Source organism: Tachyglossus aculeatus, chromosome X2 (genome assembly GCF_015852505.1).
Source record: "Tachyglossus aculeatus isolate mTacAcu1 chromosome X2, mTacAcu1.pri, whole genome shotgun sequence".
NCBI lineage: Eukaryota > Metazoa > Chordata > Mammalia > Monotremata > Tachyglossidae > Tachyglossus > Tachyglossus aculeatus.
The window spans coordinates 10,855,494-10,867,285 of record NC_052100.1 but is presented as its reverse complement, the minus strand read 5'-3'; the positions used below and the strand labels follow the sequence as shown (position 1 = coordinate 10,867,285).

Here is an 11,792-nt window from a genome sequence, read left to right as displayed (position 1 = left end):
GCGGAGGGTGCGGGCTGGGCAGTAGAAGGAGAGAAGGGAGGTGAGGTAGGAGGGGGCGAGGTGATGGAGAGCCTTGAAGCCCAGGGTGAGGAGTTTCTGCTTGATGCGCAGATTGATCGGTAGCCATTGGAGGTTTTTGAGGAGGGGAGTAATATGTCCAGAGCGTTTCTGGACAAAGATAATCCGGGCAGCAGCATGAAGTATGGATTGAAGTGGAGAGAGACACGAGGATGGGAGATCAGAGAGAAGGCTAGTGCAGTAGTCCAGACGGGATAGGATGAGAGCTTGAATTAGCAGGGTAGCGGTTTGGATGGAGAGGAAAGGGCGGATCTTGGCAATGTTGCGGAGCATCTGGAACTCTTGTCCCCCTCAAATCCGCCAGACCCGCCGCCCTCTCTATCTTCAAATCCCACTTTCTTCAGGAGAATTCCCCTGATTAATGTTTCTTCTCCTCTGGTCAGATCCTCTCAACTACCCCCTCAGCACTTCTGCTCTCACAACCACCTGTAGCACTTTTCTACATATCAACTTACATAATCTACTTTTTAAGCACTTTCTCATTTTATTTGCTATTTATTTGGTGTCCGTTTCTCCTGCTACACCGTAAGTTCCTTGAGGAAACGGACTGTTTCTTCTAACCCTCACAAATTATTCTCCTGCAGTGCTTTGAGAACAGTAGGTGTCAGTAAATATGATTGATTGAAGCTTTCCTAAAATTAATTCCCAACACCTCAAGTCATGACACTCCAACAGCTACTCTTAGTACTTATTCCTATCCCCAGCATTATTCAATTATTTATTCAACTCATCCTAGCACTCATGTTATTGTTATACCTTTGTTCTTCCTCCTGATTCCATTGTTCATAAATATTTAAGTCTGCCTGTCTCCCCATTAGTGTAAAAGCCTCTAGAGGGCAGGGATCCTGCACTTGGCTTCTGGTGCACTTTACCAAGTGCTTAGTACAGTGTTCTGCATACAGTAGATGCTCAATATATAGTATTGATGATGATAAACTGCCCCAGTGGTGGGTAGTTTCACCCATGTTGGTCCAGAGTTCAAACTGTATACCAGCAGCTGCTCTAAATCCCTGTTCCCTAGGCACTTGGGCTGCCTCAGGACCCCTAAATCCAAGATAGGCTCACAGCCGGCTGGTTCAGTACAGAGGCTCCACTTTTCTAGGATACCCTTCCTCTGCCATCTGCTTCTATTATTCCCTCCTTCCCGTATTCCACCCTGGGGCTACTTTGGCTTGTTAACAGCTGGAGAAGAAGAAAGGAAAGAGAAAACTGAGTGCCTATGGGCCCCATCTGCTGGTCACATGTCCTAGACCTTGTCAAGATAGTCTGGACCTTTTCCTATCCCACTAAGCAATAGCACAGCCTTCACCCCCAAACTTCCCCCACTCCCCACCCCAAAGAACAGCCACATTTTGAATGTGAGAGAAGCAGCCCCCCCAAAATAACAATAATAATAATGGTATTTGTTGAGCGCTTATTATGTGCCAAGCACTGTTCTAAGTACTGGGGTAGCTACAAGGTAACCAGGTTGTCCCACATGGGGCTCACAGTCTTAATCCCCCCTTTACAGATGAGGGAACTGAAGCCAGAGAAGTTAAATGACTTGCCCAAGGTCACACAGCAGACAACTGGTGGATCCAGGATTAGAACCCACGACCTCTGATTCCTAAGCCCAGGCTGTTTCCACTAAGCCACGCTGCTTCTCATCGAAAGGCCTCACACATATAGGAAACTCAATCGTGTTTATTGAGCGCCTACTGTATGCAGGGAACTATGCTAAACTCTTGGAAGAGTACAATAATTAAAAGACACAATCCCTATCCTCAAGGATCTTATAATCTAAGTGGGAAGACAGACACAAAATGAATGGCAAATATGGTAGAAAGATGAATATGCAGATGAATAAGTTCTCAGAGTAAGATATGTACAGAAGTGTTACAAGTGGTTGAGTGTACAAGAGTGGGAGGCTACGATCTAGGAAGAATACAAATGAATTAGGGAAGGTCTTCTGGAGGAGGTGGGATGGCAGAAAGTTTGTGAAGATGGGGAGCACTAGGGTCTGGTGGTTTTGAAGGAGGAGGGAGTTTTAGGCAAGGGGAAGGGCGTGAGCAACAGGTCAGTAGCAGGAGAGATGAGACTGAAGAACAGTGGGTATAGGTTAGGATGGGAGGAACAAAGAATGTGAGCTGGGGTGTAGTGGAAGCAGAGAGTGGATAAATCGAGGGGAGACAGCTGATGGACTGCCAATCAAGCCAATGGTCAGGAGCTTCTGCTTGATGCAGAGAGGGGTAGGTAACCATTGGAGGATTTTGAGGAAACATGGGCAGAAAGATGTTTTAGTAAAATGATCCCAATAGCCAAGTAAAGTATGGACTGGAGAGGAGAGACTAGAAACAGGGATATCAGTAAAGAGGCTGATACAGTTGTCTAGTCAGGATAGTCCAAGTGACTGGACCAGGGTGGTGACCATTTGGATAATAATAATGGCATTTATTAAGCGCTTACTATGTGGAAAGCACTGCTCTAAGCACTGGGGAGGTTACAAGGTGATCAGGTTGTCCCACGTGGGGCTCACAGTCTTCATCCCCATTTTACAGATGAGGTAACTGAGGCATAGGGAAGTTAAGTCACTTGCCCAAAGTCACACAGCTGACAATTGGCAGAGCTGGGATTTGAACCCATGACCTCTGACTCCAAAACCCATGCTCTTTCCACTGAGCCACGCTGCTTTGGATGGTGAGGAAGGAGCAGATCTGAGGAATGTTGTGGAGGAAAAAACAGACAGGATTTAGCGAAAGACTGAATATAGGGTTTGAGAGAGTGGGGGAGAAGTCGGGGATGCCAAGACTACGGGCTTCAGGGGCAGGAAGGTCGGTGGTGGTGATGTCGACAGTGATAGGAAAGTTAGGTGGGAGAATGGATTTGGGAGGAAAGGTGAGAATTTCAGTTTTAGATATTTTGAGCTCAAGGTGCTGTCAGCATATCCATGTGGAGACGTCTTGAAAGCAAGAGGAAATGGGAGATTGCAGAGAAGGTGAGCAGCCTAAGATAGTAAAATGGATATGGGAGTCATCACTATAGCAGATGCCGTGGGAGAAGATGAGCTCCCCAAGGGAGTGAGGGTAGATTGAGAAGAGAAGGGGACTCAGAGCAGAGCCTCAGAGCCTTGATGGACACCCAAAGTTAGAGGCTGGGTGGTAGAGGAAGATCTGCTGCTGCTGATGATGATTATTATGGTATTTAAGTGCTTACTATGTGCCAGACACTGTATAAGCGCTGGGGTGGGTATAAGCAAATCGGGTTGGACACAGTCCCTGTCCCATGTGGGCTCACAGTCTCAATCCCCATTTTACAAATGAGGTAACTGAGGCAGAGAGAAGTGAAGTGACTTACCCAAGGTCACACAGCAGACAAGTGGTGGAGCCGGGATTAGAACCCATGACCTTCTTACTCCCAGGCCCGTGCTCTATCCATTATACCATGCTGCTACTTTACCATACTAAGCTCTGGGATAGATACAAGTGAATGAGGCTGAACAGAGTCCCCCTCACACACAGAGCTCACAGTCTAAGTAGGAGGGAGAACAGGTATTAAATCCCCATTTTGCAGATGAGGAAATGGAGGCACAGAGACGTTAAATGACTTTCTCAAGGACACACAGTAAGCAACTGGCAGAACTGAAACTAGAACCCAAATCCTCTGACCCCAGGCCCATGGTAGACTGAGCATTGGCCTAAGAGGTAGTTGGAAACCAGAAAAGAACTAGCAGTAAAACTAAGGTTATTAATAATAATAATAATAATAATAATAATGGTATTTGTTAAGCACTTACTATGTGCCAGGCACTGTACTAAGAGCTGGGGTGGATACAAGCAAATCAGGTTGGACATAGTCCCTGTCCTCTCTAGGGCTCACAGTCTCAATCCCCATTTTACAGATGAGCTGAGGCCCAGAGAAGTGAAGTGACTTGCCCAAGGCCACACAGCAGACACGTGGCGAAGTCGGGATTAGAACCCGTGAGATGAGATCATGTTTCCAAGAGAAGGGAGCGATCGCCAGTGTCAAAGGCAGCCAAGAAGTCATGGCAGATTAGGGCTGAATAGAATCCATTACATTTGGCAAGAAAAAGGTTATTGGTGACCTCGGGGTGAGTGGTTTCTACGGAATGAAGGGGGAAGAAACCCGACTGTGGTGGGTCAAGAAGGGAGTTAGAGGTGAGGAAGTGGAGACACCAAGTATTGAAAATCCATTTGAACAGTTTAAACAGGAATGGGAGGGAGGAGGTGGGGCGATAGCTGGGAGGTTCACTGGAATCCAGAGACTGTTTTTAGTACTTGTGCTTGTTTGAAGGCAAAGGGAACCAGAGAGTAAGGAAAGGAAGGTGGTGGTCAGGGAGACCAAAGAGTGGGAGGAAGTATTTTTAGAAAGTGAGAGGGGAAAGGTTTTGAAAGCAAGTGGGAGCTCTCCTCTTGAGAGATGGCTGGGAAGGATAAGAGTGGATGTAGTGGGGGGAAGGAGCCAGAGACTTTGAGGAGCTCGCGTCGGATTGTTTCCAATTTTGTCAGCACGGTAGTTGTCAAAGGCATTAGGGGTGAGGGGAGGTAAAGGTCTAGAGTAATTTGGATTGGTCATAGGCGTCTATGAGGAAGAAGTAATATTGCTGAGCGAAAGAGAGCAGAGGAGTAGTGAGCAAGGATGAATTTGAAGTGACAACAGTCACCCTGATGTCTAGATTTTTGCCAACAGCCCCCTTCAGCGGGAAGTCTACTGCGTCAGTGATGTGAGCTCAGCTGAGGGGTAGGTGGGCAAGGGAGATGGGGATGGTAGAGAGGACAGAGTTGAGGGAGTGAATTTGGGTGACAAGAGCAGAGGTTCGATAGGGAGCCTAAGGGGGTCATGATGCCTTGGGAAATAGAGGTGGTCTAAAGAACTGAGGGGAGAGAGAACAGTTTTGTGTGTGTGTGTGTGTGTGTGTGTGTGTGTGTGTGTGGTGGGTTGGGGGTGAGATGGCAGGTTTTAAGATTGTGGTCAGAGTGAGATTTCAGAGTTACTGAGGTTAGAAATAGAACAGTGACCAGTGATGGTGAGATCCTGGGTGTCCAGGTTGGTGGCTGGATTAATTCATTCATTTCATTCAATTGTATTTATTGAGCGCTTACTGTGTGCAGAGCACTGTACTAAGCACTTGGGAAGTACAAGTTGGCAACATATAGAGACGGTCCCTACCCAAAAACGGGCTCACAGTCTAGAAGGGGGAGACAGATAACAAAACAAAACATGTGGACAGGTGTCATCAGAATAAGTAGAAATAAAGCTAGATGCACATCATTAACAAAATAAATAGAATAGTAAATATGTACAAGTAAAATAAATAGAGTAATAAATCTGTACAAACATATATACAGGTGCTGTGGGGAAGGGATGGATGAGCTGGAGTGGAGCAAGTGTCCCAGAGTTTAAGAGAGGAAACGGGCAGCTGGGGGGTGGAGGGGATGTCAGATCATTGGGAACATCCTTGTGGCTAGTCAAGTCCCCAAGACATAGTGTAGGAGAGAAGTTGCTCAGAAAAGTGGAGGTGAAACCTCAGTCCACCCCTCCTCTCCCATTTTCCCTGGGCCCCGCAGCCAGATTGAAATGGGGACAATCAAAGGTTTTTTTCAGGAAGGACAGGATGTGGACCTAGTGGGATGGGCACAAGATTTCCACAATCTAGTCCCAGCTCTGCTACTGACCTGCTGTGTGATCCTGGGCAAGCCACTTTACCTCTCTGAGACTGTTTCCTTCTTTGTAAAATGGGGAGACAATAGATTGTGACCCGCTGGGGTCAGGGATTATGTCCAATCTAATAAAATGGAATCTATCCCAGCACTTTTAATAAATACCGTAACTAATGGTTGTAGTGGGTGGTAGAGGTGGAGGACATGGGCTTCAGAGGAAGACAAGATGAGGGACAAGAGGGGATGGGACGGTGAGGAGGCCAACTCTTCCCCATGCCAACCCTCCCCCAAGAGTGGGTGGTAAGGGGCAGGGAGGGGCAGGGGTGTGGGTGTGTGTTTGTGTTTTGGGATGGGGGCGAAGAGAGAGCATCATCAAGCAAGAGCCAGGTCTCGGTGATGGCCACGAGAAGTAGTGAACGGGGCAGAAATAGATCAAGGATTAAGGGGAGTTTGTCCAAGAAGCAGGGGTTCTAAAGGCCACACCTAAACTGGGTTATAGGGTGAGACGAGAAACAAGTATTCACAGCAACCCCACCACAGACGACACTCTTAAGAAATCGCTTTAATCATTTCTGGGGAACAGTGGCAGGCTGTACAAAGAAGGGTCTTGTTTTAAGAGCTTACCCACAGCAGGAGCAGGAAGTAGACACTTCCCTCCCACCCCACAGTGGTCTAAAAACCATGCAAAGGAGATGAACAAGATAGGGCAGGGACGGTCACTTCAGCACTTAGGCCTGAAATGGGTGGCAGCTACAAAAGTAGGGTGTTCCTACAAAAAGACAGGAGATTGGCCCCAATTGAGAGAGAAGGCAGCACCTTTGGGCCCAGAATCACGATTCTGTGGCATCCCCGGCACCCACCCTCCCCGACCACCAGTAAGTCAGGAAGAGAAGCCAAAGTCCGGCCCTGGAAAGGAGAAGTTGGGTCTCAGACACTTCAGTCCTACAAAGGGGCAGGGCTGAGGGATAAAGATTCTGGTTTCATTCGTTCTCTGCCCACCAAGGAGGGCAGCAGGGTACGCAGTAAGGGCAGAGGAGCTGGGGCTCACGTGGCTCCAGCCTCCGGCCTACAGGCTGTCAAGTCGCAGGGCCAGGCAGACCAGGCAGACCCCGTTGCAGATCAGGCAGGCAAGATTGCAGAGGGAGGAGAGGCCATGGTAGCGAAAGAACTTCTGCCGCAGAGCCCGGTACTTGGGGTCCTTCTCCCGCAGCTGTTTGTAGGCCCCCTGACTGCTGCTCAGGCCCACTTCCTGCCCCAGCCTGTGCTCCTTCTCCACCGCCTGCATCTTCCACATGGCCTCCGTGGTGGAGCCTGAGAGCCACTGGGCATTCAGAGCTGACAGCACCAGGCAAACGAAGAAGAGGGAGAGCTGAGGAGAGAGAAAGAGAAAGAGACAGACTCGCACGATTACTCAAGGTCAGTCACAGTTCAGATGGCAGCCACGACCCACACGGTTCCATACCAGGGTACCGAGAGGGGAAGCTCTCAGTTTCAACACAACCTACAAACCACAGGGGAACCAGTAGTGGCAACTGGGAAGGCGGGAGAGAGGGGAAAGAAATACGTTCAGGATACCAAACAAATTACGCCACCTTTAAAGAGACAGGAGCCTGGCTTTCAGCCAATCGGCGATCTGGAGTGGGTTTCTACACACCCTATATCCAGAAGCAGTGTGGCCTAGTGGAAAGAGCCCCGGCTGGGGAATCAGAGGTCCTGGGTTCTAATCCCGGCTCTGCCGCTTCCCTGCTGTGTGACCTTGGGCAAATCTCTTCACTGGGACTGTTTCCTCATCTGTCAAATGAGGGAATAACTGTTCTCTCTCTCCCTTAGACTGTGAGCTCCACGTGTGTCCAGCCTGATTACCTTGTATCTACCCCAGAGCTTAAAACAGTACTAGGCACGTAGTAAGCTCTTAACAAATATTATCACCACCACTATTATTATTGTCATCATCTCCTTCCCTCTGCCTACATTTCTGCTGTTGGGCAGTGACAGTAGGTCAGGACAGGCATAGATCCAAGAAGTAAATAGGGAGAAATAATAAAAACTGAATTTGAAAGCTGGCTGAGAGACTGCTTGGTCTGCCAGCATACAAGGTGTCACGAAATCCTGGGTCACCCCCAGCCCTAGTTATTTCTTTCACCTGGGGAAAAGAGCACTATGGAGATATCCCTCCCACCCCCCAGCTTTAAGAAGTAGCAACAGTACTGTAGAGAATCCAATGCATTAAATTCAAAGGGCTGAAAGGAATATACCCCAATACACAACACAGGTCCATCCCTGCTGGGCACAGACAATGCATTTGGCTGGGACTTCTGCTCTCCCTGGGGAGAGTGACTGAGCTCTCCCCGGGGTACCCAAATCCCCAGGTAGGCAGGTTCTTCAACCAGGAACTCCCTACCCATGGGGATCCGATGGCATTATGCAGGGAACAGGGGAGGGGGGAAAATAAGTCAGAAATCAGCCTGAACAACATTGTGTAGAATGCCAAGCCCTTCCTGGCATACAGCCATGAGCCCAAGCACCGGTTACATTTTGTTGTGACTTTTAAAGGGACAGCTGTTCTTGGGCAACAGCCGGCTGGACCTCCACACAAAAATCTAAGCGGAAAGAAGCTGGTCATTTTAGGCCCTCCCCATTTCCCAGTCCCACAACCCCTTCTCTCCTGGGTACCTGGCCGGCCTCCCCCTGGGTAAGCTGTTCTCGTGGGTGGTAAACGGCAAAGATGCTGAGGTTGAGGAAGGCACAAGCCAGCGTTATGTAGAAGTAGAAGGGGAAGAGTTTGCTCTGCACCAGGCCAAAGGTGTGCCGGGCCACACCCCTGTACAACACAAAACCTGGAGGGGAAGCAAGGGTTAGGGGGCGGAAAAAAAAAAAATCAGCGTGCTCATCCCACCACAACTCACCCAGCTAGGATTGCCATCCCAGGGGGCACTACCCTCACAAAAGGAGCCTGGGAGACAGAACTCCAGGGTTCTCCCCCCTACTACCTCCAAACTCCACAGAAGGAAGAACGTGGTCATGCGGCAGTGAGCCGGATCGGGACATCAATCAATCAGTGGTATTTACTGAGCCCTTACTGTGCTGCACAGCACTGTACCAAGCACTTGCGAGAGTACAATACAATAGAATTGGTAGACACATTGGTAGACAGATGAGTCTTAGGATCTGGGGAGCAGAGCCCTCCCTCCACCCCACCTGGTGCCCCCCCCCCCCGCCTCCTCCCAGCCTACCTGAGATGAAGGTGACCCAGATCTGCATGCCCCAGGACAGAGACAGGATCAGCAACTGGGCCACCTTGGCCATGCTCCCAGGCTCCCCTTCCATCAGTATCCCACAGTGAGTGCTGACCTGAGACCTAAAGAGACGGTGGGGGCGGGGGGGACGAGGGGACGGGATGGGAACTTGGGTTCAGAATTGAGCAGGTCCATCCTTAGGGTTGGGCCATCTGCCCCTGGACCTGTCGCTTAGGGGTTCCCCCCAACCCCCAAGAGTAGTCACCAGCTCCTTGGCCAACCATGCCGCTTTTGATGCCCCTGCACAGCAACTCCCCAGTGTTCCGCTCACTGAGCAGGGTGGGACCCAGGCTGTTTGAAGTCTGTCCAGTGGGTCTGACATCCCCTGAGGGACACTCCTGGCTCCAAGGCATGCACCGACCCCATTTCCTTCCTCCTCAACTCTCTGATGGGGCAGGCCCATCAAGCAAGCGTGTTGGCAGAATTAGAAACAGAGCCAGGTCACTGCTGCTCAATTCAAGAGTCCTGGGAGGCTGCTAGGGTTCAGTACAGCCGCAGACGCTCTTCCGGCTTCCACCGAGCCCGGACTTCGGGAGTGCAGTTTGGGCTTCCCAGTCCTGGGATGATCTACTGGGGAAGTGCTCTCTTCCCTGTTTGAGTGAAACAGGTTCCACCACAACGGGCAGGGTGGCTGTAAAGAGCAAAGGGCTGCAAGGGGAACAGCAGCAGCTCTTCCCCAGGGGCAGGATGGGGGGAAAGCTCTACTCTTACCTGTGGGAGAGAGTTTACTTCCCCAGTCAGGTGAACTAAGGCAGGTGACCCAAGGAGATGCCCTAAAAGAGGAAACCCCAGTCAGCTGCCAACACCGTCCACAGGCAGGGGAGAGATAGGCTGACATCTGATGAGCCTGGTCACCGTCAAGTGCTCAGGTCTACCCACCTCCAGCATTTGGCTTACTGGCATGCATGCATTCATTCATTCAATCGTATTTATTGAGCACTTACTGTGTGCAGAGCACTGTACTAAGCGCTTGGGAGAGTACAATACAATAAACAGACACGTTCCCTGCCCACAGTGAGCTTACATTCTGGGGGGGGGGGGGTGTGAAACGACATCAATACAAATAAATTAGATACGTACATTAGTACTATGTACTCGGCTTCCTGACTACTCTGCTGGGAGGGGCGGGGGGACAAAGGGTGATGCAGAAGGGAGTTGGAGAAGAGGAAAGGAGGGGCTTAGTTTGGGAAGGCATCTTGGAGGAGGTGTGCCCTCAATAAGGCTTTGCGGGGGGCGGGGGGGGGGGTGAGAGTAACTGTCGGTTTTGAGGAGGGATGGCGTTCCAGGCCAGAGGAAGGACGCAGACATGGGTGGGACAGAAGCAGGAGATAGGCGAGACAGAGATACAGTGAAATGGCTAGCATTAGAGGAGCGAATTTCTCTATTCTGATCCAGCCCATTTTGCCGGATCTCGGGTGTGGGGGGAGTGTTTTGGAGTTAAAGCTTGGAATCCGTGTGTGGGTACAGAGCGTGCCTGTGTAGAAGACCCTGACGGTAGGGCAACATTGAGGTTTGCTCTATCTGGACACAATGACACTGGGGAGTAGTATTTCCCAAAGGTTTCTGCTGTCTTATGATCAGTCACCCCCATCCAGGGAGGCATCAGAATCCATTCCATCCATTCTAGGCGGGGGGTGGAGGCCCATCCAGGAAGGCATCAGAATCCATTCCATCGATTCTAGGTGGGGTGTCTTTAAAGTTTCCGCAGAAGGTGGGGAACCACCCCTCCAAAGCCGTGCCATGGATGTTTCTAGGGTAGTTCAGCGGCCTCAGATCATCATCATCATCATCATCAATCGTATTTATTGAGCGCTTACTATGTGCAGAGCACTGTGCTAAGCGCTTGGGAAGTACAAATTGGCAACATATAGAGACAGTCCCTACCCAACAGTGGGCTCACAGTCTAAAAGGTCCCCTCAAGGATCTAAAAGATCCCCTCAAGGCAGCGCCCGGCCCCCCTGGGTGACCCCCACCCAGCCAACAGTTCCTCGATTACCAGGGTCAGATCCGGGGAAGTCTGAGAAAACGTCTTGCCGCCCTTAGGCCTCCGCTCTGGCCCCGTCTCCACCCCGAGACCCTCCGGGTTAGAGAGCCGAATTTGCCCCGCCCCTGGCAGGGGCCCAGAAGCTTCCCCTCCCTCGGAGCCCAACCCCCTAACGTAGTGGTGCTGAGTCACCCTCCTCCCGCCCGATCGCCAACCGCGCCTGGGAGCTCCTCCCACCAGGAAGCAACGTGGGAGGATGGAGGGAGACGGAGTGAGCCTGCCCACCAGCCGGAGGCCGGGAGACAGTTTAAGGGGATGGGCCCGAAAAGGCTGGACGCCTAAGAGGAGCCCAACACTGGCCCTCATACCTGCGTCTCTCCGACTCGCCAACTCCTCTCTACCTTGCCCCCACCTCCCGGGACCTCGACAGTTAGCCCCGCCCCCCGCCTTGATACATCCCTCGCCCCGCCTTCTCGCTGCGCTCTGCACCAATCACGCCCCAAAGCGGGCCGGCGTTTCTCCGCCTCCTTCGGTTCCTGGCCAATCACGTTGCGCGTTGGACTCTAGTCCCCACCCACTCTCCTCCTCCCTACCGGTCATTGCTCAATTTCTCAACGAGTGCCAAGAATACGGGCGCGGAGGACAGCCAATAGCCTTTCGGAACGCAACAAAGGGGGCGGGGCGAAGTTGTTGACCACGCCCCCTCTCCAAAGACCCTAGTTTTGCCCTCTGTCCCCATCTTCGGTCCTCCCTCAAATTAATGCGGAATACGATGTC

At 51.0% G+C, this 11,792-nt stretch overlaps 1 protein-coding gene across 3 annotated transcripts; it reads right to left on the bottom strand.

The window, feature by feature from the left end:
- Positions 1-6,277: 6,277 nt before the first annotated feature.
- Positions 6,278-11,417, bottom strand: TMEM205 (transmembrane protein 205). Of its 3 annotated transcripts, none has more exons than XM_038771089.1 (5): positions 11,384-11,417; positions 9,743-9,804; positions 8,969-9,093; positions 8,409-8,572; positions 6,278-7,104 (listed from the first exon to the last, which is right to left on the bottom strand). In XM_038771089.1, the coding sequence occupies exons 3-5, from the start codon at positions 9,060-9,062 to the stop codon at positions 6,802-6,804; spliced, it is 561 nt and encodes a 186-aa protein (XP_038627017.1). In that variant the 5' UTR covers positions 9,063-9,093; positions 9,743-9,804; positions 11,384-11,417; the 3' UTR covers positions 6,278-6,801. The 3 variants fall into 3 exon arrangements, with proteins under 3 accessions (XP_038627017.1, XP_038627018.1, XP_038627015.1); XM_038771090.1 differs by lacking the exon at positions 11,384-11,417 and adding an exon at positions 11,028-11,113 and having other exon boundaries at positions 8,969-9,111; XM_038771087.1 differs by lacking the exon at positions 11,384-11,417 and adding an exon at positions 11,028-11,113.
- Positions 11,418-11,792: the final 375 nt, after the last annotated feature.